Source organism: Ceratotherium simum, chromosome 13 (assembly GCF_057802395.1).
Source record: "Ceratotherium simum simum isolate JZ-2026a chromosome 13, ASM5780239v1, whole genome shotgun sequence".
NCBI classification, from domain to species: Eukaryota; Metazoa; Chordata; class Mammalia; order Perissodactyla; family Rhinocerotidae; genus Ceratotherium; species Ceratotherium simum.
In genome coordinates, this window is record NC_141912.1 from 40,016,509 (window position 1) to 40,043,557 (window position 27,049).

At 38.9% G+C, this 27,049-nt stretch overlaps 1 protein-coding gene across 1 annotated transcript in view; it reads left to right on the plus strand.

Moving 5' to 3' along the window:
- DNAH8 (dynein axonemal heavy chain 8) overlaps positions 1-27,049 on the plus strand; it is a 290,688-nt gene that overhangs the window by 216,013 nt on the left and 47,626 nt on the right. The window contains exons 79-82 of the mRNA XM_014782746.2: positions 363-565; positions 19,193-19,266; positions 21,133-21,285; positions 21,660-21,815. Coding sequence (XP_014638232.2) covers positions 363-565; positions 19,193-19,266; positions 21,133-21,285; positions 21,660-21,815 — 586 coding nt within the window. The remainder of the gene's footprint in view (positions 1-362; positions 566-19,192; positions 19,267-21,132; positions 21,286-21,659; positions 21,816-27,049) is intronic.

Consider the following 27,049-nt stretch of genomic DNA (forward strand, 5'->3'; position numbering starts at 1 on the left):
CAGGGTAATCGTTGATGTGTTTTTAAAAAACAACTAATTAAAGCTTCAGAGTAGTTGCTGCTGCTTCTGAAAATGAGACGCTTGGATCAGATGACTTCTGAGTTCCCTTCCAGGTTGGCAACAGACCATGTTGTTGCTGGCTCTGCCCTGCTTCTTGCCAGTGTCTAGCACCAAAACTACGTGAGTAAATTTGCACTGATCCAGGGATAGAAAACCTTGCCATCCCTCTTACCCAGATCTGCATAAGGGAGAACTAACGTTTTTTCCTTTGCTAATTAAATATGTTCTTTACATGCTTAGAATTTGACAGAATCAAGAATGAACACACTGAATTTCTTCCTCTAACTTGTATTCACTCCTAGGTCTTGGTGCCCAGACCGTACTGTTTTTCAAGCAAGAAAGTATATTGCAGATTCTTTGGAGGATAAGTACACAGAACCAGTTATCTTAAATCTGGAGAAAACTTGGGAAGAAAGTGATACACGAACACCTCTGATATGTTTCCTGTCCATGGGATCCGATCCCACAATTCAAATTGACGCATTGGCCAAGAAACTGAAGCTGGGTATGATCAGCAATCTGTGAAATTTAGCAAAACCTCCATATATTTGCCTCAAATTTTACCTTTCATAACTTCATAATGACTTTTAGAAATATATCCATAAAGCTGAGTTAGGAAAAAAATTAAACTCCTTACTCTTTCCTCTCTTTTCAGATCTTCTAGAGTGAGGGTGTGGTATAGATATCTTTGGGTAGAGAGGAACACACTCATCTACCATATACTGTTTTTGTAAGTTGTAAGCAGATGACCATACTACATGGATAGCAGACTAGCAAGAATGAACATACAGGAGTAAATTTTATTGCCATGTTTATATAAAATTACAACAAAGTCTATTTTATCACAAATTGAAAAACTGTAACCATTATTGTAATTCGTAGTAATTAGAGATTCATTCATTCATGCTTTCGTTCAATAACCATTTAGTACAGACAGTGTACGAGATTCAGGGAGTACAGAGATGAGTACAATGTAGCTGGGAAAGACAGACATGTAAATGCATAATTGAAGACAGTGTGACAGCTGCTATAACAGAGTTACATAGACATGCCTGATTACAAGATTCAGAGCTACTCAGACTCCACGGGGTACAGGGGAAAGCATCACACCGATGATATTTTGAGTAGGATCTGAAAAATAGATCAAGTTTTACCAGGCGGGATGGTGGGAGGTAGAAGGAAAGTTATTCCAGGGGGAGGAGGCAGGGCATGGGGTTATAAACATGTAAGTTGTGAGGGCAGTGACTGGGTCAGCAGGGCTAAAGGACAAGGAGCTGCATGATGCAGAGCACATCCTGATAGGATTGAGCCGTCCTCCTATAGGATGGCTGTTTCTAGGAGGGCTGTTTATCTGCTCTTCATACTCTGAAAATCTGAATGTTGTTGGAATTGCCATTTGGGATCATCCAGGTTCAGATCTCTATAACTATACCTTATAGGATTAATTCATTCATATATTTATAAAGATTATAAAAGTTACTGATTATGAATCACTAAACCTACCCTATGTAATAAAACTTATATTGAGTTTAATATATAATTAACATAAAGATGCTATAAAATCAATTCAGTCGTCTCCAAGTATTTGCCACGTCCCTCTGTGCTAAGAAGTTACTGTAAACCGTTAGCTTATGGTAGCATGGTCTATGTTCACTCCCTGTTTTCTCAACTTGACTTTGCCCTGTTCATTGTTACCACACTGTTGTGTCTTCCACGTGGATCCATGTTTGAATGGTCACTTTCTTCTATCTGAACACTGATACCCAATGCAAAGAACTCCCAGGTTCTATTGGCAATTGCTCGTGGTTCAGTCTCATTAACCACCTTTAAAGTAGGCTGATTTGCTCTAGTGTTTACTGCAGCATGCCAGTCATCTGCATCGGTCTAAGAGTGGTGCCTTTCTTGCAGCTTGTAGTTTGCAAATCTCTCTCGGATCTACTCCTTTATGGATCTTTGTCCAGCTGCTTCTATGCCCCACTTCTCTCTGTATGTAAGTTCCTTTTTCTTGTCTTGCCACAAACCAATCTCTATGTGACCATCTCTCATGGCCTCTGGTGGCTCATGGGCTTCACCGCTTACATGTTCAGTAAGTTCAACACTCCCAGGGAAACTCCTCGTATTCTCTTGGTCCCAAGTCCAAATATCCAGGGAAGATGTTCATTGGTTATGTGCTCCTTTCTGGTCCAGTCAATGAACTGTTGCTGTGGAGAAGGGTTCATAGCAGGAGCCATATGTATGGAGCTAGAGCGGGTGACATTACTTAGAAGGGGATACTGTTCCTAGAAGAAGGGCATGTTCCACTAGAGTTACCATTTCAGACGTTACTCAAAATAATGCTACTGTCTAGAACAAGAGTTTAAGAACAGAATTAAGAGATTCAAGGTCTCCTTTGGGAGAAATTGTAACTATGACATTAAATAAATACATAAGGCCAGAATTGTGCAATCACATTTAGAGTTGCTACATGTTATCGTACTGCTTTGCTTGGCAATTCGGTGAGTTTCATTTCTTGCTACTACTTTAGTTTTTCTAATGCCAATTCTTCAAGCTTCTATTGGTTACTTTGTTAGGATACTGAAACAAAGTAGATTTGGTTGTGACACTAAAGGACCCAGTGAATTTTATAAAGAACTCTTTGCTAAATCATTTTTAGGAATGTTAGGAAGTCTCATGGTGTTCACTGCTTTGGGTTAAAAATCCCCAAAATAGCTGTAAAAATGAAACTATTATATAGACAGAATATTATTCTAGTCTCACTAGAAATATTTTATTTGTATAACTGGATAATAGATAATCATAGATTGCCCAAGGTGAATAGGACTCTGGAAATCTTGAAAACCAACTACCTTATTTTACAGCTGGGGAAACTCAGGTCTGGAGATAAGTCCAGAGAGTTAATTGGTGACAGATCTGATTCGGGACTTATCTCAGGGCTTCCGAATCCCACTTCAGTGGTCTTTCTCTTTCCTTCCCTCTCATTGAGTTTATTGGATGAATTAACCAGTTATCTGACAGCGACTTGAGGAATGGGACCAAATCAAATAAGTTTTGGTAGGAAAAGAGGAGCAGGAAGACTTCTCACTGTGGATACTGTCTGGTGCCTGTCACGCTCTGCAGTGAGAGATTTGGAGCAGATAAATTCTGCACAAAAGCACTGGGTGCCTGGACAAGGGGGAGAAAATAGATGGATTTAACACGAGAACCTTTCTAGGAGCCTGGGTAAGGGAGAAAGGGATCCCAGAGGAAGGATGGTTTGAAAATAGACTCCAAGAACAAAGAAATAAAATACAAACTCATAACTATACAAGAGTAGGAATGAGAAAATGGGTATAACACCACATATAGATGAAAAAATTTAAATAACAAGAGAATGTTAATTCTGGTAATTTAATACCAGCAGAATAGTTCTGGTGTGTAATTATGGTAATAAACATTAAAACTGACAAGTTTGTAGAAAAATATAAATTTACAAAAACTTCTCAGAAAAGGTACAGAAACTTGAATAGACCAATAATCAAGAGGAGAAAAATTAGAAGTTTTTAAATTACTACCTCAGCAAAGGCTCTGGCCTTGGATTATTTTTTTTGGTAAGTCCTTTAAAACTTTCACGTGCTATCTTCCATTCTAGACATAGAAAAAGAGGATACATTTTCCTCTTTATTTTAAGGGAATAGCGTTATTCTATTATCACAAATAGACCAAGATAGTAATTGCATAAAAGAAAGAAAAGCACAGATTGATCCTACTTATCAATGTAAATGTAAGGATCTTAACTAAAATGCAAGCAAGAGGAATTCAGTGTAACATTAAAAAAATAACATGCAAAAAAGTAATAATAACATACTTTGACCAAGTGGGAATGCATGAGAGAATATAAGAAAGATACAATATTAAGCAATCTCGAGAGAGGAGTCAAGATGGCGGCGTAGGCAGACTCGGAACTCACCTCCTCCTGTGGACACAGCCAATTTACAACTACTCGTGGAAAAATTACCCCTGAGACAGAACTGAAAACTGGATGAGAGGAACTCCTGCAACAACGGACAATCCTAACTGAGGTGGAAGAGGCAGAGACTCCCTTCTGGAGAGGAAAAATGCCGCCTTCACAAGCCGCCAGCTTCACGGCCGCCGGGAGCAGCTCACAGGTACGCAGCCTCCCTGGAGGCGCGGGGCCCTGAGCTGGGAGCGCCCCCGCTGTGGGCATATTGTGGACCCCGCACAATCGAGACCAGCGGCATAATATCTGACTGTGCCTGCTACTAAAACACTGGGGAGCACCCCCAGAAAACCCGGTTCACAAAGAAACTAAAACTGGCTCTTAAAGGGCCCGCACGCAAACTCACCCGTTTCAGGAAGCACCCTAAAATCACAAGAAAGGTGTACAGTGCTTTGGTGACAAGAGACTCACCTAATAGGCCCTGAGTGCATCTCGGTGAGGGGTGAGACCTCTCCAGGGACTGGGACATTGGCGGCGGCCATTGTTGTGGCCTGGTGTGGGCGTGCTGACACAGACACCATTGGAGTTCTCCCTGAGGCCTGCTAGCCCAGGGTCTGCCCCACCCGTTAGAGCACCGATTTAATCCAGCTCAGCCAGGGCAGGCAGCCCACCCTAGAGACTGGCCCCAGCCAACAACAAGCCCTCAGGCAACTTGTGGGCCTGCATAGATTGGTGACTGGATTCTCTGCAGCCTGGCAACTGAGCCGACTTGAGCGGGGGAGGGTGTGCACAAGGAGCGGGTGGAGAGTGTGGGGTGGTGGCAGAGTGTGTGGGGCTCCCGCCGTGGAGAGACTGGGTCCGCTTGGGGAGGTCGGGGCACTCACACGGGGCAGGACTGTGTTGACTGTGTGTGTGGACCTGTGGGCGGCAGGGCTTCTCAGCCGCAGAAGACTTGTACTTCTCAAAGACCCACATAGGAGGTTTGCTCCACCTTCCAAAACCTGAAACAATTGGGTGCTCCTGTGCCTGAGGCCAGCCCCACCCAGCTGCAATCCTCAGAGAGCTGACAAGAGACCTAATAGGCTAGAGGCTTACAGCAATTATAAGGCCCTGAGCCTAACAACCTGCCACGGTGGGGGCCTACTCACTTAAAAGAAATACAGCAACACAAATGTGGTATTAGAACTTGCAGCCAACTGTGCTGGGGATCCCCACACCTGATAAAGAGACTGAAGGGCCCACAACAACTCCAAGCAGCTGAGCATTACAACAGCTGGCCAGGAGCATAACTCAGCCTCCCTGGGCGCCTACAGGGAGATCAAACAGGCCACAGCAGAAGGATACACGTAGCCCACATAGGGGTCACCCCTGGAACATTGAGAACTGAGGGAAGCACACTGGAAGCCTCCTAAGCCATCACTTACATAAGGTCACCTATCCAAGAGCAGGAGACGTAGCTGACCTACCTAATATGTAGACACAAGCACAGGGAAAGAGGCAAAATGAAGAGGCAAAAGAATACATTCCAAATAAGGGAACAGGACAAAACCCCAGAAAAGGAACTAAGTGAAACAGAAATGAGCAACCTACCTGACAGAGAGTTCAAACTAAGAGTGTTAAGGATGCTCACTGATCTGGGGAGAAGAATAGATGAACTCAGTGAGAATGTCAACAAAGAAGTGGAAGATATAAAAAAGAACCAATCAGAAATGAAGAATACAATACTGGAAATGAAAAATTCATTAGAGGGACTCAAAAGCAGAGTAGAGGATACAGAAGAACGGATCTGTGAGCTGGACGAAAGACTGGAAGAAATTACCCGAGGTGAACAGGTAAAAGAGAAAAGAATTAAAAAGACTGAGGACAGTCTAAGGGACCTCTGGGACAACATCAAGCGCACTAACATCCGTGTTATAGGTGTCCCAGAAGGAGAAGAGCGAGACAAGGGGTCAGAGAATCTATTTCAAGAAATAATAGATGAAAACTTCCCTAACCTAAGGAAGGAAACAGACATCCAGGTACAGAAAGCACAGAGCGCCCCAAACAAGATAAACCCAAAGAGGCCCACACCAAGACACATCATAATCAAAATATCCAGAATTAAAGATAAAGAGAGAATCCTAAAAGCCGCAAGAGAATCTCAAGTTACATACAAAGGAAACCCCATAAGGCTATCAGCTGACTTCTCTGCATAAACCTTACAGGCTAGAAGAGAATGGCACGATATATTTAAAGTGCTAAAAGGAAAAAACTTACAGCCAAGAATACTCTACCCAGCAAGGTTATCATTCAAAATGGAAGGAGAGATCAAAATTTTCCCAGATAAGCAAAAATTAAAGGAGTTTGTCACCAAGAAACCAGTGCTACAAGAAATGTTAAAGGGACTGATTTAAGGGGAAAAGAGAAAACCACAAATAGGAAAAATTATCTATTTCCATGATTAGAATGTAATGGATAGAAATACACAACAAAGAGGTTAGATATGATATCAAAAACATGAGGGAGGAGGGGAGTTAAAGAGTAGAGCTTTCAGACAGAGGTCAAACTAAAGTGACCATCAATTCTGTATAGAAGAAGAAAGGAACAGAGAAGGACTACTAAAACACTGGGAAAAAAAAAAAGTTAAAAAATGGCAGTAAGTACATACTTATCAATAGCTACTTTAAACGTCAATGGACTAAATGCTCCAATTAAAAGGCATAGGGTGGCTGACTGGATAAAAAAACAAGACCCATATATATGCTGCATACAAGAGACACACTTCAGACCTAAAGACACTCACAAACTGAAAGTGAAGGGATGGAAAAAGATACTCCACGCAAATGGCAATGAAAAGAAAGCTGGGGTAGCAGTACTCATATCAGACAAAATAGACTTTAAAACAAAAACTGTAAAAAGCGACAAAGAAGGGCATTACATAATGATCAAGGGAACAATCCAACAAGAGGATATAACACTTGTAAATATCTACGCACCCAATGTAGGTGCACCTAAATATATAAAGTAATTATTAACAGACATAAAAACAGAAATAGACAGTAACACAATAATAGTAGGGGACTTTAACACTCCACTTACACCAACGGATAGATCATCCAAACAGAAGATCAATAAGGAAAGATTGGCCTTAAACGACACACTACAACAGATGGACCTAGTAGATATATACAGAGCATTCCATCCAAAAACCGAAGAATACACGTTCTTTTCAAAGGCACATGGAACATTCTCCAGGATTGATCACATATTAGGCCACCAAACAAGTCTCCATAAATTTAAGAAGATTGAAATAATACCAAGCATCTTTTCTGACCACAACGGTATGAAACTAGAAATCAACTATAGGAAGAAAATCAGAAAAGCCACAAATACGTGGAGATTAAACAAAACGCTACTGAACAACGACTGGGTTAACGAAGAAATCAAAGAAGAAATCAAAAAATACCTGGAGACAAATGAAAATGAAAATACGACATGCCAGAATTTATGGGATACAGCAAAAGCAGCTCTAAGAGGGAAGTTTATAGCGATACAGGCCTATCTCAACAAACAAGAAAAATCTCATAAACAATCTAACAATGCACCTGAAGGAACTGGAAAAAGAAGAACAAACAAAGCCCAAAATCAGTAGAAGAAGGGAAATCATAAAAATCAGACCAGAAATAAATAAAATAGAGACCAAAAACAATAGAAAAAATTAATAAAACCAAGAGCTGGTTCTTTGAAAAGATCAACAAAATTGACAAACCTTTAGCTAGACTCACCAAGAAAAAAAGAGAGAAGGCACAAATAAATAAAATCAGAAATGAAAGAGGAGAGGTTACAACAGACACCTCAGAAATACAAAAGATTATAAGAGAATACTATGAAAAGCTATATGCCAACCAATTCGATAATCTGGAAGAAATGGATAAATTCTTAGAATCATACAACCTTCCAAAACTGGATCAAGAAGAAGTAGAGAATTTGAATAGACCAATCACCAGTAAGGAGATCGAAACAGTAATCACAAACCTCCCCCAAAATAAAAGTCCAGGACCAGACAGCTTCCCTGGTGAATTCTACCAAACATTCAAAGAAGACTTAATACCTATCCTTCTCAAACTCTTCCAAAAAATTGAGGAGGGAAGCTCCTAACTCATTCTACGAAGCTGACATTACCCTGATACCAAAACCAGACAAGGACAACACAAAAAAAGAAAATTACAGGCCAATATCACTGATGAACATCGATGCAAAAATCCTCAATAAAATACTAGCAAATCGCATACAACAATACGTTAAAAAGATTATACACCATGATCAAGTGGGATTTATTCCAGGGATGCAGGGATGGTTTAACATTCGCAAATCAATCAACGTAATACACCACATTAATAAAATGAAGAATAAAAATCACATGATCATCTCAATAGATGCAGAGAAAGCATTTGACAAGATACAGCATCCATTTATGATAAAAACTCTGAATAAAATGGGTATAGAAGGGCCGGCCCCGTGGCTTGGTGGTTAAGTGAGCGCGCTCCACTGCTGGCGACCCGGGTTCGGATCCCGGGCTCGCACCGACGCGCTGCTTCTCCGGCCATGCTGAGGCCGCGTCCCACATACAGCAACTAGAAGGATGTGCAGCTATGATACACAACTATCTACTGGGCCTTTGGGGGGAAAAAATAAATAAATAAAATCTTAAAAAAAAAAAATGGGTATAGAAGGAAAGTACCTCAACATAATAAAGACCATATATGAGAAACCCACAGCTAATATCATCCTCAATGGTGAAAAACTGAAAGCCATCCCTCTAAGAACAGGAACCAGACAAGGATGCCCACTGTCACCACTCCTATTTAACATAGTACTGGAAGTCCTAGCCAGAGCAATCAGGCAAGAGAAAGAAATAAAAGGGATCCAAATTGGAAAGGAAGAAGTGAAACTGTCACTATTTGCAGATGACATGATTTTATATATAGAAAACCCTAAAGAATCCACTAGAAAACTTTTAGAAGTAATAAACGAGTATGGTAAAGTTGCAGGATACAAAATCAACATACAAAAATCAGTTGCATTTCTGTACACTAACAACGAAGTAGCAGAAAGAGAAATTAAGAATACCATCCCATTTACAATTGCAACAAAAAGAATAAAATACCTAGGAATAAACTTAACCAAAGAGGTGAAAGATCTGTACACTGAAAACTATAAAACATTTCTGAAAGAAATTGAAGAAGACACAAAGAAATGGAAAGATATTCCGTGCTCTTGGATTGGAAGAATTAACATAGTTAAGATGTCCATACTTCCTAAAGCCATCTATAGATTCAATGCAATCCCTATCAAAGTTCCAACAACATTTTTCACAGAAATAGAACAAAGAATCCTAAAATTTATATGGAACAACAAAAGACCCCGAATAGCTAAAGGAATCCTGAGAAAAAAGAACAAAGCTGGAGGTATCACACTCCCTGATTTCAAAATATACTACAAAGCTGTGGTAACCAAAACAGCATGGTACTGGCACAAAAACAGACACACAGATCAATGGAATAGAATCGAAAGCCCAGAAATAAACCCACACATCTGTGGACAGCTAATCTTTGACAAAGGAGCCAAGAACATACAATGGGGAAAAGAAAGTCTCTTCAACAAATGGTGTTGGGAAAACTGGATAGCCATATGCAAAAAAATGAAAGTAGACCCTTACCTTACACCATACACAAAAATTAACTCCAAATGGATTAAAGACTTGAATGTAAGACCTGAAACTATGAAACTTCTAGAAGAAAACATAGGCAGTACGCTCTTCGACATCAGTCTTAGCAATATCTTCTCAAACACCACGTCTGATCGGGCAAGAGAAACAATAGAAAAAATAAACAAATGGGACTACATCAAACTAAAAAGCTTCTGCACAGCAAAGGAAACCATCAACAAAACGAAAAGACAACCTAACAATTGGGAGAAGATATTTGCAAACCATACTTCTGATAAGGGCTTAATCTCCAAAATATATAAAGAACTCATGCATCTTACCAGCAAAAAAACTACCAACCCAATTAAAAAATGGGCAAAGGACCTGAACAGACATTTCTCCAAAGAAGATATACAGATGGCCAACAGACACATGAAAAGATGTTCAAAATCATTAACTATCAGGGAAATGCAAATCAAAACTACAATGAGATATCACCTGACGCCTGTCAGAATGGCTATAATTAACAAGACAGGAAACAACATGTGTTGGAGAGGATGTGGAGAGAAGGGAACTCTCATACACTGCTGGTGGGAGTGCAAACTGGTGCAGCCACTATGGAAAACAGTATGGAGATTCCTCAAAAAATCAAGGATAGAACTACCATATGATCCAGCCATCCCACTGCTGGGTATTTATCCAAAGAACTTGAAAACACCAATTTGTAAAGGTACATGCACCCATGTGTTCATTGCAGCATTATTCACAATAGCCAAGACTTGGAAGCAACCTAAGTGCCCATCAAGGGACGAATGGATAAAGAAGCTGTGGTATATATACACAATGGAATACTACTCAGCCATAAGAAACGATGAAATCCAGCCATTTGTGACATCGTGGATGGACATTGAGGGTATAATGCAAAGTGAAATAAGTCAGAGAGAGAAGGTCAAATACCACATGATTTCCTTCATTAAGTAGTAGATAATAACAACAATAAACAAACACATAGGGACAGAATTGGATTGGTGGTTACCAGAGGGGAAGGGGGGAGGGAGGAGGGTGAAAGGGATAATTCGGTACATGTGTGTGGTGATGGGTTGTAATTAGTATTTTGGTGGTGAACATGATGTAATCTATGCAGAAATAGAAGTACAATGATGTACACCTGAAATTTTTACAATGTTATAAACCAATGTTACTGCAATAAACAAACAAACAAACAAACAAAAAAAGAAATCTCATCACAACAATAAGTAAAAGATTTTTTCTTAAGCTATCATAATATTATCTTGATAGATGCTAAAAAGGCATTTTATAAAAATTCAGCATTTGTATTTGACTTTTAAAAAGTTGAAATAGAAGAATATTTTATTAATGTGATAGTGAATATGAACTTCAAACATCAACATCATACTCATTGGGGAACAAGTAGCGACATGCCCATTCAAGTCAGGAGGAAGATAAAGATATTGGCTATCACCACTATTATTTAGTATTGTTGTGGAAGATATAGCTGATGTAAGAATCATAAATAAAAGATATAAGTACTGGAAAGGAGGCACAAAAATCATTGTTATTCTCAGACAGTGTAATTGTCTAACGAAAAAACACAAATGAATCAACTGAAAAACTATTAAATTTAATAGGATAGTTCAGTAAGGTGGCTGGTCACAAAATAAATATATTTAAAAAAATCAATGGAGCATTCTTGTAAAATAAAATGTAAAAATCCTATTCACTATAGCAATATAAATAAAACAAATAATTTAAAAAATGCGTATCAGAAGAGAACTATAAAACTTTCTTAGAGTCATAAAAGTGGGATAGAATAAGCAGAAAGTTAAACTATATTTCCAGTATAAAGATTCAATATTGTAAAGATGTCAATATTCTCTAAATTAATCTATAAATTGAATGCAAGTTTAATTGAAATTCCAATAGTATTTTTTTTTAATTGGATAGTAGAGGGATCTTAGATCATCTGGAACAATAAACGCACAAGAATAGCCAAGAAAGCTTGAAAAGGAGAAAGAATAATGGGGAACTAGCACCATCAGATTTTTAAAACTTTATCAGAATGGCCAATAGTTTAATCAGTGTGGAACTGGCTCAGAGTACGTAAACAGGTCAATGGAGTAAAATGGAAGGCCCCAAATTAGACTCTAGTCTACGTTAACAGCTTAGTCTATGATAAGATTCACATTGCAAATCTGTGGAGGAAAAATGGATTAGTCAATAAACAGTGTTGGGATAACAGGTTCACTTTTGATAAAAGTAAGAATTTTATCTCACATTAAACTCCAAAGTAAATTCTAGGTTGATTAATGTTTTAAAGTCTTTAAATTAAGCTATAAAATGATATATTGAACAGTTATGTACTATTGGGGTGGCTAAGATTTTCTTAATCATAATATCAGAGTCCAAAACCAGAGGGACAAGATGGGTCATTGGACTGGATGAAGTTTTAAAACTTCTGTTTGTCAAAAGCACCATAAAATTGAAGGACAAATGAGAAGAGTGTGGGTGGGAATTACAGCATTCCATTGCAGCTGAAGACACTGGCAGGTCTTTTTTACATATATCACAAATCTTTAAAATGTTTGTATGCTTTGTCCCAACTATTCTACATGTATGAATTTCTCGTAAGAACATATTGAGAGACACACAACAAGATTTATATACAAAGATGTTTAATCTGGTGCTATTTATATTGAAAAATTGAAAATGTCTTGAATATACAAAAGGGTAGTGGTTGAATGAACAAGGATGCATCAGAATGATGGAACACTGTGCCACCATTAAAAACTGTTCTCCAGTAATACTTAGTGACAGTAAAATACCCACAACATACTGATAAGAAATAGAGATATAACATGTATGAGTGTATGTGTATATATATATAACACATATGTACATATGATACATATATATGATTTTTAATATAAATAGGTCTACAATCCTTTATTCAAAACCCTTGGAGACAGATAAGTTTTGGAAATCAGAATTTTTCCAGCTTTTAGAAAGGTAATATTTCGTACATTATATAATATACTGCAGATAAAAGTACTAATATTCATAAAGATAGGGATAAATAAAGACTATAAATAGTCTTCTATCAATTCAGGTCAGGTTTTGCACCAAAATGATTTTGGGGTTTAATTTTCAGAGTGTTTTGAGTTTTGAAATGAGAGTAAGTGATTGTGGATTGTGCATATTAAAAAAATTAGAATGAAGATCTCTAGGGAAGGATATTGGTGATTTTCATTTTCTTCTTCTTTTTTTTTTGTGAGGAAGATCAGCCCTGAGCTAACATCCATGCTAATCCTCCTCTTTTGGCTGAGGAAGACTGGCTCTGAGCTAACATCTATTGCCAATCCTCCTCCTTTTTTTCCCCCAAAGCCCCAGTAGATAGTTGTATGTCATAGTTGCACATCTTTCTAGTTGCTGTATGTGGGACGTGGCCTCAGCATGGCTGGAGAAGTGGTGCATCGGTGTGCGCCCAGGACCCGAACCCTGGCCGCCAGTAGCAGAGCGCGCACACTTAACTGCTAAGCCGTGGGGCCAGCCCCTCATTTTCTTCTTTGTGCTCTCCTATATTTTCCAAAGCTCTCACTATGGGCATATATTACTTAATTAGAAATAAAAAGTTAAAAAAAGTAAAGAAAGAGGAAAAGTAAAAGAGAAACAAACATAATTTTGGAAAGAAATGGAAAGGTGGTTGAAATCTTACTAAGGTCTCTCGAATACAAACAAACAAACAAAAAACAAAACCTCAAACCACCAAAGAGTAATTTTCTGCATTACCTGCAACAACACTTTCTACAATGCCCTCAGCATCCATCCTTCTCTTGAGAGTCCCCCTTGTGATGTCCTGACACCTTTCCCCACCCTCTCTAGAAGTTCAGCCTGCACTGCTTCTTATCTCATGGCCTCTGTGCTTTGAGACTTTTCCCTTCTCAATTGCAAAGCTTCATCACTTTTCCAAAGTCAATCAACCTAGTCTTTCTAGACCATTAAGAAAATTTATTTAATATTTATTGACCTGTGTTAAAAATGAGGAAAGATTACAAATCAATAACTTAACCTTTCACCTTAAGAAACTAGGAAAAGAAGAGCAAACTAAGTGCAAAGCAAGAGGTAGGAAGGAAATAATAAATTTGAATGGAAAAAAATGAAGTAGAGAACAGAAAAACAATAGAGAATCAACAAACCGAAAGTATCTTCTTTTGATCAACAAAATTGACAAACTTTTAGCTTGACTGACCAAAAATAAAGGAGAGAAGATTAAAATTACTGAAATCAAGAATGAAAGAAGGGCCATCACTATTGACCTGACAAAAATGAAAAAGATTATGAGGGAATACTATGTACAATTATGCCAACAAATTAGATAACCTAGAAGAAATAGACAAATTATTAGAAAGAGACAACTACTGAAACTGACTCAAGAAGAAATAGAAAATCTGAATAGACCTATGAGAAGTAAAGAGATTGATTTAGTAATCAAAAACTTACCACAAAGAAAATACCAGGAGCAGAAGTCTTCGCTGGTGAATTCCACCAAACGTTTAAAGAATCACACCAATTCTTCTCAAACTTTTCCAAAAAATAAAAGAGGGAACACTTCCCAACTTATTCTATGAGACCAATATTACCCTGTTACCAAATCTATATAAAGACATCACAAGAAAACCAATATCTCTTATGAATATAGAAGCAAAAATTCTCAAGAAAATACTATCAGACCAAATCTAGCACCATATAAAAAGGGTTATACATCATGACCAAGTGGATTTATCCCAAGAATGCAATGATGGTTGAATATATGAAAATTAATCAATGTAATATGCCATAGTTAATAGAACAAAGGACGAAAACCCACATGATTATCTCAATAGTTGCAGGAAAAGCATTCAAAAAATGAAATATTCTGTCATGACGAAAACACTCAACAAACTAGGAATAAAAGGGAACTTCTTCAATCTGATAAAGGGCACCTAGAAAAAACCCACAGCTAACATCATATTTAATAGTGAAAGACTGAATACTTTCCCCAAAGATCAGGAGTAAGACAAGGATGTCTGCTCTCATCACTTCTATTCAGAACTCTATTGGAGTTTCTAGATAGGGCAAGCAGACTAAAAGAAGAAATAAAAAGCATCCACACTAAAAAAGGAGAAGGAAAACCCTCCCTATTTGTAGATGACATGATTTGGGATGTAAAAAACCCTAAGGAGTCCACCAAAAAACTATGAGAGCTAATAAATGAGTTCAACAGGATTGCAGAATACAAGATCAATATATTAAAATCCATTGTTTTTCTACACACTAGCAAGAACAATCCAAAATTGAAATTATAAATGCAATTCCATTTATAATATCTTAAAAAATACCTAGGAATAAACTTAACAAAGATGTGCAAGACTTGTACACTGAAAACTACAAAACATAGTGGAAAAAAGTTAAAGAAGACCCAAATAGATGGAAAGACATCCCATGTTCATGGATTGGAAGACTTAATATTGGTAAGATGACAGCACTCTCCAAATTGATCTACAGATTGAACACAACCTCTATCAAAATCCAAGCTGCCTTTTTTAGTGGGAATTGACAAGCTGATCTTAAAATTCATATGGAAATATATGGGACGCAGAATATCCAAAACAATTTTGAAAACGAGGAACAAAGCTGTAGGAGTCACATTTCCCAATTTCAAAACTTACTACAAAGCTACAGTGATCAAGACAGTATGGTACTTGCATAAAGACAGACATATTTATCAATGGAATAGAATTGAGAGTCCAGAAATAATCCCTTACATATATGGTCAATTGATTTTCAACAAGTGTGCCAGACTTTCATGGGGGAAAGGACAGTCTTTTCAACAAATGATGCTAGAAAGATTGATATCCCCTTTCAAAAGAATTAAGTTCGACCTTTATATCACACCGTATACAAATATTAACTCAAAATCAACCAGAGACATAAATGTCTGAGGTAAAACTATAAAACTCTAAGAAGAAAACAGGAGTAGATTTTTGTGGCCTTGATTAGGCAGTAGTTTTCTAGATAGGATGCCAAAAACATAAGCAACAAAAGAGAAAATAGATAAATTGGACTTGATCAAAATTCAGAACTTTTGTGTTCAAAGGACACCATCAAGAAAGCGAAAAAGACAACCTACAAAATGAGAGAAAATATTTATAAATCATACATCTACTGAGGATCTGGTATCCAGAATATATAAAGAAATCTTACAGCTCAACAATAAAAAGCCAAATAACCCAATTTAAAAGTAAGTAAAGAATTTGAATAGACATTTCTCCAAAGAAGATATACAAATGGCCAATAAGCTCATGAAAAGATTCTTAGCATCATTACCCGTTAGGGAAATGCAAATCGAAACTACAATGAGATCCTACTTCAGTCCCTCTAAGATGACCATAATAAAAAGATGTACTTGAGCAAGTGCTGGCAAGGATGTGGAGAAATTAGAACCTGTATACACTGCTGATGGGACTGTAAAATGGTGCAGCTGCTTTGGAAAACAGTGTGGCAGTTCCTCGAAAAGTTAAACATAGAGTTACAAATGACCCAGCAATTCTACTCCTAAGTATACACCCAAGAGAACTGAAAACATGTCCACACAAAGACTTACACAGGAATGTTCATAGCAGCGTTATTCATACTAGCCAAAAAGTGGAAACAACTCAAATGTCCATCAGCTTATGAATGGATGAACACAGTGTGGTACATCCATACAATGGACAATTAGTCATAAAAAGGAATGAAGTTGTGATCCATGTTACAAAATGGATGAATCTTGAAAACATTATGCTAAGTAAAAGAACACAGACACAAAAGGTCGCATGTCATATGACTCCATTTGTATGAAATGTCCAGAGTCGAAAACAGAGACAGAAAGTGGATTGGTGGTTCCTGGGGTGGGAGAGGGTGATGGGGAGTGACTGCTGATGGGTGTGGGGTTTCTTTTTGGGTTTATAAAAATGTTCTGAAATTAGATAGTAGTGATTGTTCTACAACTCTATGAATACACTAAAAAATTTTGAATTGTACACTTTAAAAGGGTAGGTTTTATGATATGTAAATTATATTTCAATTTTAAAAGTTTAAAAATATTTATTGAGCATCTACTGAGTGCCATGCACTGTCTAGGTGCTGGGTAAGACACCGTGATCTAAGTCTCTTCTCTTGTGGAGCTGACATTCTAGTGTGGGGGTAAAATAGACAATAATTGATAAATAAGCGAGTATATAATATGCTAAAAAAGAAGCAGAGTAGGGGCGGAGTGATGGGGGTAGGGGTGCTGTTTTAGATAGGATGGTCAGGGAAGGCCTTGTTGAGAAGGTGAGGAAGACCTGAGATGTGAAGGAAGTGGGTCAGTGCAGCTCTTGAGGAAACAGATTTCAGGCAGAGAGAAGAGCAGGGAGGCAGCAGTGTGCCTGGAGAGGCCATTGTGGCTGGAGAAAGGTGAATGAATGATGGGGAGAGTGGTGAGATAAGAAAAGGTGTGTGTGTGTGTGTGTGTGTGTGTGTGTGTGTGTGTAGAGGGCAGTGACAGTGGGGTCCAATTGAGAAGGGCCTGAAAGGCTACAGTAAGAACTTTGGATTAGATTTTGGATTTTGTTCTGAATGAAATGGGAAGCCATCAATGGTTCTGAGCAGAGGATGGACATAATCTGATTTAGAGCTGGACAGAATCCCTCTGTCTGCTGTGGGAAGAGTAGTTAATAGGGCACAAGAGTAGGACTGAGGTCAGCGTGAGGAGGCTGTTGCAAGAATCCAGGCAAGAGGTGGTGGTGACTTGGACCAGGGGAATAAAGGCGGAGATGTCAAGAAGTGTCAGATCCTGGGTATGTTTTGAAGGGATGCGGCTAAGTCTCCTCTCCACCCCTTACTTGCATCAGTAGAAGAAACTCAGGCTCATAGCCACCTGAAGAAAAAACAGTTCTTCTCTTGAGAAGGTGTATTTCAGAAGAGCTGGAAAGTGAGAGGAGATAGAATGTGGCTCACACTCATGTGTTACTGCTTTTTGTCCCTATCAAACCTTCCCCCATTGACCTATTGAACAGTTGTGAATTCTGTCAAAATAAGAGGGGCTCAGTATCTCTGTATGATCCAGAGGCTCTTCCCATTCAAGTCCCACCTCCCCTTTCTTCTTTTATATATGCGTGGATTCTTCCCAGAAGCCCCTGGGAGCAGTGCCTGGATCCCCTTGAACCGGAGAGTTCATGGGGGCTTTGGTGGGAAAATCCAGCTTTGCTCAGCCACCCTTGGCCTTTTGCAATTCCCAGTTCTCCAAACAGTGCACTTCCATCCTCTCTCAGGTACCCATTGCAAAGTTTCTTCCTGTGGCCCTGATTCCATGAACAATCCCTACTGTTGCACCTTGTAAACCCTAATGGAATCTCTGGCCATTAACCACTAGGTGCCATTTATATGGTGTATCCTGACAACTTCTCTGGTTCCTGACATGTTTCCCTCCCCACTCCATGGATTTCTCCAGTCCTTTGTAGCCTCTACCAGCAGTTCCCAAACCAGCCTCTCTGTTTGCCCAACCACAGTGGTCTATTTTTCTGAAGATTCAGGCTCACCCAATAGAGCAGGGCAAAAGCATACACTGGTTCACAATGTCTCCACTGACCTCCTTTCCCTGGACTGAGATCATGCCTCTCAAACTCAAGAAAATCTGCATCCACAAAGGCTTGATTAAAAGTTAATTTCCAACTCCGTTTTCGCAATCATGATTCACAGACTAATTTAGTGGATTCATATGTCAGGGCATAAGTGTGGTTCTTTGCCTACAACATTAAATTCACTAATGAGCCTAAATAGTGTATTCTCCCCTGAATTATAATCACACTTCTGATCTTGGAGTGGTCTCCACTTTCTCTTCATGCTCAGTCCCAAGGTGATGATAATCTGAGGAGTAGTTACTCCTGAATGTAGCCCTACCAGGGCTGAGCTGCCTCAAGTTACCCTCTCAGAAAATGGACCAACATGCAAACAAAACCAAAACAGACAAACAGAAGACACTGCCAGCCTGACATCCTAAAAGAATAAAAAGCCCATTAAATCTTTACTAAAGCATCTGTACAACACCAAAGGAGATTTCTGATCAAAACATGCAACAGAATTAAAAAATCCTCTTTCCCTCTAAATACCTATGATAATAGTGTAACTGCCTCTCTCATCATCAATCTTTCTTCTCATTGTCTCCAAAGGCCCCCAAACTCTCTAAAACTCAACCTTGTGCCTTTTGTCTCTCTCTCCTTGCCCTCATCTTTCCAGGTTGGTCCTCCAGTGTCTGATCCACTCATTTCTCTCATTAATACAGGCAGGGGCGAGACCTGTTTGAATAACAAAGTCTCCTTTTGAGAAGCCACGGAGGGAGGGAGGCTGTGACCATTCAGAAGTCAATTTTTTGTCCCAATCCTGTTATAAACTTGACGTTTTATCATAGTGATCCTTTTCCTGTGTTACAGAATGCAGAACTATCTCAATGGGGCAAGGACAAGAAGTACATGCTCGAAAGCTGATTCAGATGTCGATGCAGCAGGTATGTGGCAAGAGACACCTACTCCAAATGCAACATTCTTGCTATTATCCCTCTGGCCATCACGTCTACCTAGGACCACCACGGTGATGCCTGTGCTGCTCAGTCATTATTTCCATTTTGTTTATGTGTATATAGACCACCTTTAATTACCTGTGAATTTTAAACCTCAAGCTAGTTTGCTCCTGACATCCCCGTAAAAAGCTTTTTCTATCTCCTATAGTATATGCTCCATTTTATTTTCACTAGATATTTTTTTGATAATTTGGCAGATACATTTTCTGGTTAGTAAGGATGTAGTCTTGGAATTTCATGATAAATGTTAATAGATTGTGCTTAAGAAGTGGCAGATTGAGACAGTTACATTTCAATTTTTAGTTCAAGTCAGACTTTCATTTTTCATTAATGAATAGTTTCAGGCAAATAAGAAATATTTGAGGGCGTTATGTTTAAATACGGATAATGGTTTTTATTGAAAATTGCAAGCTGGATGGAATGTTGAGAAATATTTTCCATCACACCTAATAAATACACAGGACATTAATTTTCTAGAAATTCTTGGTAGATGGCAATTTCAGCTGCAATAAGGAATTGCACCATTTATAAAAATAAAATAAGATCTTGGTTTATTTTTAAGCTTTTGATCTTATAATGTCTGTAGCAACTTTGGTCCAATTTTTCCCTGGGAATTAATGACTAGAGAGGGTTAATGGGCTAAAACTCTGCTTGGGTCATCAAATTTTCAAGCTAGTCATTAATTCTTAAGTGCCCTAAGCCTTAATCTTTACCACTTAATTAAATTCAATAATATATTGTATTTAATTTATATATATCAAAGCAATTATATATAATTATTTTTACTCAGATCAAATGATTCACTCTATTGAGTGACTTGACAGTTTAACTTTGGGCCTTAAATAATATCTTTAGTTTCCATGAGTGAGAAACTTTTTAGTTTAAATACTGCATTCACATTAACTGTCTTTGAAATGCTAGCTTTTACAACTTGCACATTCTGTTTCTCAAGGTGAGATAAGTATTGATATTAATGGTATCAGGAAAAAAAAAAACCTCATGAACAGGTGCAGCAACTTTGCCACGTGAGAGACATCAGATGTAGGATAAAGCTGACATTGTAGTTGTATTTTCTCTTACAGTAGAAGAAGGCATAATACACAAGCCTTACCGTGTATTTATTGTGCTTAATATTTTGTAGCTGTAGTTATCTGATCTTGTTATATAAGGGTATCAAAATGTTGTCTGGTTCATAAACTATGTTCTCATAGAGCAGTGATGGTTATGTGATTTGTATTGTTAGAGGTAGTTTTATCAAGTATTTAGATAGTGCTTAATATTTTGTGGTTTTAGGAATTTATGGGATGAGTGATGACCAAGAATAAGGTATAGTGTTATGGTAGCAAATGTCACCAAATGTTTTGTCTCCAACTTTTATGAGATAATGTGCGTCTCTCTTTGTAACTATGGATGAGTTGGTTATGGGGTGAGTCAGTTCTGATTTACCCTAGGCAGGACAATTTGTTACAAATTCCAGAATACCCATTCCTACCATTAGATGGTGCACACACTGTACTTACACAAGTCTGACTTCAAGTTTTAATTTCTGTTCCCTTCTGAACCAGGGGTGGCAGAATACAATCATTTTGAACCCACTTGATTCCAAGTAATCAGCTTTATGAGTAGTTGAAGAAATGATAGTATTGACATATAATAATTTTATTAAAATCGTGTGCTCAAAACAGAGTATTCACATGCTCTAAGCAAAGGTTTAAAAAATTGGTTTGTACATATGTTTTATTAAAATCATAAAAAAGTTACAAGAAATTGATATGAAATCATTTTTGAATACAGGGTGGCTGGGTATTACTGCAAAATTGTCACCTGGGCCTAGAATTCATGGAAGAATTACTAGAGACATTAATTACCACTGAAGCCAATGACGATTCTTTCCGAGTATGGATAACTACCGAGCCCCATGATCGATTTCCAATTACATTGCTTCAGGTTTGTTACTATAAGTATCTTTTCTTTGAGAGTTATATAACTAAAGATGGTATAATTGGCATTATTGAAAGATGGAAACACAACCAGGGCTTTTTGGTCCAGTAGAGTCTGCACTGCCAAATCTTATACTATAATTGTCAAAGTCTTGTCTAGAATCATCCAGATTATATAGCAAATATTTCTACAGAAGAGTTATAAGTACTAATTTATTGGGTTTCAGTTCTGATCAACGTCATTAGTTTACACAGTGCTAAATTTCAACCCACATTTTATGTACCATAAACATATTGTTGTCTGATGTATTATTATAATTCCTATTTCATCCTTTACAATAATTTATAGAAACAAAACTACTGTTTGCTTTTTTACAACAGACGTCTCTCAAATTTACTAATGAGCCACCCCAAGGAGTGCGTGCAGGTTTGAAGAGAACATTTGCGGGAATTAATCAAGACCTTCTGGACGTCAGTAATTTACCCATGTGGAAACCGATGCTTTACACAGTAGCGTTTTTACACTCCACTGTGCAGGTAACTCCCGAGAGCCGTTTACATGTTTAGGGGATGCTCATGGTATGTTGCCTCTCTGCTTCACTGTCTGCTCTCCTTGCTCTGCTTTTTCTCCCCCTCGTAGCGCTTTTCCCCACCTGGCATGGTATATATTTGTTGATGTACTTAATGTGTCCTCCTGCCCCACCCCCATCCTGGCCATCAGAATGTAAGACTCTCAAGGACAAAGACTTTGTCCTTTTATAACTGCCGAATCTCCCCCGTCACAATCTGGGATATTGCCAGAGCTCAGTAAATATTTGTGGGATGAACAAACGGATTATTAGGGTAGGAGCTTGGTGTATAAAGTGAGTGCTGGCCAGGAAGGTTATGTACACCATCTCCTGTCATACTCACAACCACATTTCCAGGTAGGACCATCACCATTTGAGAAATGAGGAAATTGAGACTCAGAGAGGTTATGTTCACTTCGTAGGAGGTGGGTCTAGGAGTCAAGCCCCGCGCTGCCTGCCTCGGACGTAAACACGTTTTGACCCTGCTCCCCACTGCTGAAAGTGGTGGTGGTGGTGGGAGGAGGGGTAACAGTGGTCACCGGTCTTTCTCAGGCTGTTTGCTATTTGCTTTTGCTGTCTAATTACTTATATAGTAATTTAATTATTTTATGGCTACCCAGCAACTTGTCTATGGGATTTTTTTCATTTTGTTATTGTTATTGTTTTGTTCTATATTTGAATTTTATATGTTGTTCTGTATTTGAAAACTGTATAATTTGAATGCACTGGATTCACTCCTTGATTTCACAGAGAGATGAAGAGCCTCCTTTAATTCCTTCCTACGTGTCTTCCTTCCCTGAGGCTAGAGTGAGGACAGTAAGTGGCACGGAGCTTCATCTCCTCTCTCCCCGCCCTGCCCGAAGGTGGAAGAGAATTTGGGGCCCACCCCAGAAAATACTGGGCGTGTTTACCTTCAGGTTCATTGTCTCTACCACTTTACCAGGTTCCATGTTGCCCGACAGAGAGGGCTGCGTAGAGGGGACAGCTGGTGTTTATCTGTTCCCCACCCCAGAGAGAGTTAAAATCAGGTTAAAGGCTTTGTGGGTGGTTATTTTTACTAAGTCCTGTTGTGGCCTTTGGATTGTAAATTGCAGCTTTCAAGTCACTGAAGTCTATTTCTTACATTCTTATCTGGGAATTGTTCCCTTTGCTAGAGCTTATCACACTCTAATACAAATATTGCTTTAAGTCTCTTATTTAAGTCCCAATTCACAAATAATATATTTTATGGTTCTGGTCCCAGTAGTGATGATTCAGTTCTTCCACCTTGCTTATCACGGGGAGATATTTGGGGGTATTTTCCATACGGTCTGTGCAGCAACCTGCATTTCTAGTGGCCATCATCGGAGTGCTAAACAGAAGAACAGCAGGACCATGGTCTAGTCATGGGGCTGAGGTGCTTGCACTTAACATGACATGTATTTCGTTAAAACAGAAAAAATCTCCACCACTAGGGCCGTGAAACTAAAGGTTGAATATCTCTTAAAATCTGGTCGCAGTGTGCTAGTTAGAGCACTTCATTGACAGTCAGAGGCCTGGGCTTTAGACTTGCTGTGAAATCCCTTAGCTATGTGAGGTTGGTCCAGTTATGTCTCTCTGAGGGCCCTTGTTTCCCCATCTCTGTGTTTAGAGGCAGAAGGAGGTGATCTTTCAAGGTTGTTCCCATTTCTAACATTCTGTTATCCAGTTCTGTGACTATGCAGGGAGCGCAGATAATTCAAGCATATTTCCCTCGTTCTTTTTTCATCATTTTCAGAAATGTTTACTGTAATATTGCCTAAATATTTTCTTTGACTTGGTTAGGATAGAGCCAGCTTGATAGAAAAATCTGGAATTCTTTAGGGGCTTGTGGTCCTGGGCCAGTAGCATCCGTATCACTTGGGAGCTTGTAAGAGATGAATCTGAGGCCCCGTCCTAGATCTGCTGCATCAGAATCTGTAATAAGATGCCCACATGATTCGTGTGCACATTAGAGTTTGAGATGCAATTGCGATAGGAAGGACTGTTCTGGATTTGGATAGATTGTGACTTATGTTTCTCTAGTGTTGGACGTAATAGCCAAATACCTGATTTCTTAATTGATCGATTCCTCCAAATTAACCTAGATATCCCTTGCTTTATACAAACACGACGTATATATTTTTGTCCTTGAAGAGACTGAAAAAAAGAAGAGGGAATTGGTTCATGTCACATAATCTGAAGCTTCAGAGCTGGGGAGGCCTTCATGCTGGAGTCCTTCACACCTTAGAATGCAGAACCTATGGGTAAAACGTGAGAGTTGCATGTCCCGCAATGTAATTTCTCTTACTGAGTTGCGGTTTGCCGTCATGCCATCAACTCACCCCCACTCAGGGGCATCACGTGTTATGTGGACCCTACTCATTGTTACAGAGAACAAAACGAGCACCCTTTCTCTCCTATAAGAAGAAGTAGATTTGGCTGGTCAAAGACACCTTTCTTGGGTAGAAGAGTGGTGAAAGTTGTGGTTTGTTCTGTCGATGAGGAGGCAGCAGGCTTACCCAGTAGGAGGGTGCCTGGGTGCTGCCCTGAGAACCTGCACAGATGCACAAGCCAATTCTGCACTGAGCTCTTCTTGCCCCAAACTCCCCCTGGCCTCCTTCCTCTCTCCTACAGGAACTTACCATCCACACAGGTCAGGAAGTTACTGCAGCAGTGGGCGCTCTTACTGCAGTCAGGTGATGTCTGTGCCTTTGCCAGCCAGCCCTCCTGTCCTCGCCGTGGCAGTCTTGCATTCTCAGCACCCTGGTGTATGCTTGGCTCCATTTGGCCACGACTCCTTGAGAACGTTTCCAAATCCTCTTGAAGATGACTCTCAGGGGAAGCTTCCCTCTGGCCTCAGTATTATCTCTCTACGCTTTCCCAGAAACTCCAGTGTAACACCATGCTGGATTTCAAAACAAGCCCACGTTCACCCTTCAGGATTTTAATTTTAAATATATCTTCCTCCAAAGTCTTGGTCTTTTGAAACTTAATAATTACATTTGTAGTCTCCTCTCAACACTTCCTGTAGAAGGTCAGAATAATGTTTTCTGGTTTTTTCCTATTAATGGTCAAGGTACCATTACCCAATATACCAATGTACCCATTGCCTGGGCCCCAGAATCTCTGGGAGGAGATGGTGAGGTGGGGTGCTCAGTATTTTTAAAAACTTCTCAAGTGATTTTAATGTGCGACAAGAATTGAGAATAACTGCCAAGCAGCCACTGCCCCTAAGGGAGGAGTCTTTAGTCATTTTTACTTCCTTTTCATGGTTTGGAATTTTTCTCCCCGTCACCTTAGCTTGCCCACATTGAGGCCCACATTTGGCACTTTTCTAACAGCTTATACACAACTCTGTGAGATTTTTTGCTAAAGTCATTGATTAGGAGCTCTCACGGCCTGCAGTGGCAGTTGCAAACTTTGAAATTTTACCGTGGCTTTTAAAAGTAATTGAAATATTAAATAAATATGGCCATGTCAATAGCAGCCAGGGAATTCCACTGTTAGCAGTTCCTTATTCAGAAAAATGTTTCCTTCTACTACATTTTGTTTTCTTTCTCAAGTTTGAGCCTTGAGAAACACTCTCTTCAAGTTTAATAGTGTATATAAAGTTCTTGCTTTGAGGAGGCGTGATTATTATGTTCTTGATTTAAATGTCTTCAGAATAATTACAATAATATGATACAGGTTTTTAAAAAGATCTTTTACACTTTGCTGTATAGTGTTTCCCAGTGGTCCTGGCCATTTCTGTTAATTATTTTTACCTATTAAATTTTCCCTGTATTGTCTAGTGTGGATTGTATTTTTCATTTTATGTTAGCTCCCGTTATTAAATAAATAGGATGTGGTACTCCAAAGAGAGCCTTGTTTTGAAGATGTGACTGAGGTGATTCTGCACTGGGCTGTGGGAGGTAGGATCATTGGGCTGAGGTAGAATCTACCATAAAATTGGAAATAGCTTTGACATCATTAAAATGACGACTCCACTGAGCAACTTTTCTTCAGAGTTCTAAGGAGGATTCCAAGTTTTCCATGTTTCACTAATAATTCTGTGTTTTGTATATTCTTTGGAATAAGAAGAAAAAATCATATTCATTAAATTCATAAGTGGTAGAGGTAGACTAGTCTTCCTAAAATTATCACTTTTCAACTTAATAATGGATAATAACTCCCTTCTGTTGAATCAGGTTTTAGCTCTCTATCCTGACATCCAATCTATCTACATTCTGTCCCTGAGTCATCACGTGAGCACATGGTTCCTGCTACTCGCCAGAGGTTGCCTCTGCTGCGGTAGAACTGTTCCTGCCCAACGTGGGGCCTTCTGCTCGCCACAAGACATGCCAGTAGTCAAGAGGCAAGGTGGTGGTAGAAAAGGGACTTTTTATTACAGCTTGCTAGCAAGAGGGAAGATGGCTGATTCATGTCCAAAAGAACCATCTTAAGGGGGCACAAAATCTTACAGCAGTTATATAGGCCATTGGGTTACAGGGGAGAGGGTTAGGAGTGTTGACCTTCTGGTGTTACAGACTGGGAGTGCCACACCAGATCTTTCAGTTTTCACTAATGATGGGCTCTCAGCATAGACTCTCTGTTCGGGGGTCATCACATTCCTAAGGAACTAAAAAAAACGAAGTTATCATCTTATCGCAGCTGGGAGGTACATGCACAAGCAGGGGTTGTAAAATCTACAGAGCAGTTAGATCTCCTGGAGGGCGCATATCCAGCTGGATTAGTTTGTCAGAGGTCATTCAAAGTTACAACAGGGCTTCTTTTCTACAATATGGCTTCTCTTATGACAACCTTGGCTTGAGCTGGTATCAGAACCATTTACCTGCAAACTCCTTCTGGATGAATCATGAGCTTTGCGTTCCTGTCTTTGCTCATGGCCTTCACTCAGAAGTCTGTTTTTCTCCCTTATTTTCAAAGACCAGCTTTAGTTTCGTGCTCCTCCCAGAAGCCTCTGATTGAATGTCTTCTTCAGGCTTATCATCTGTTAACTTTTGACAGTTAATTATGCTCACTATCACATTGTCCTTTACTTATTTCTAAGTCTTATTTTCTCAACTAAATTAAAACTTTTTGAAAATATACCAATTTTAATATTTTCTATTGTATCACAGAGGACTCATTTCACAGTTTCAAAAATACTAATTGGACTAAAGAGATTCAATATTCCAAATATACCAAATTCTAGCAAAGTTT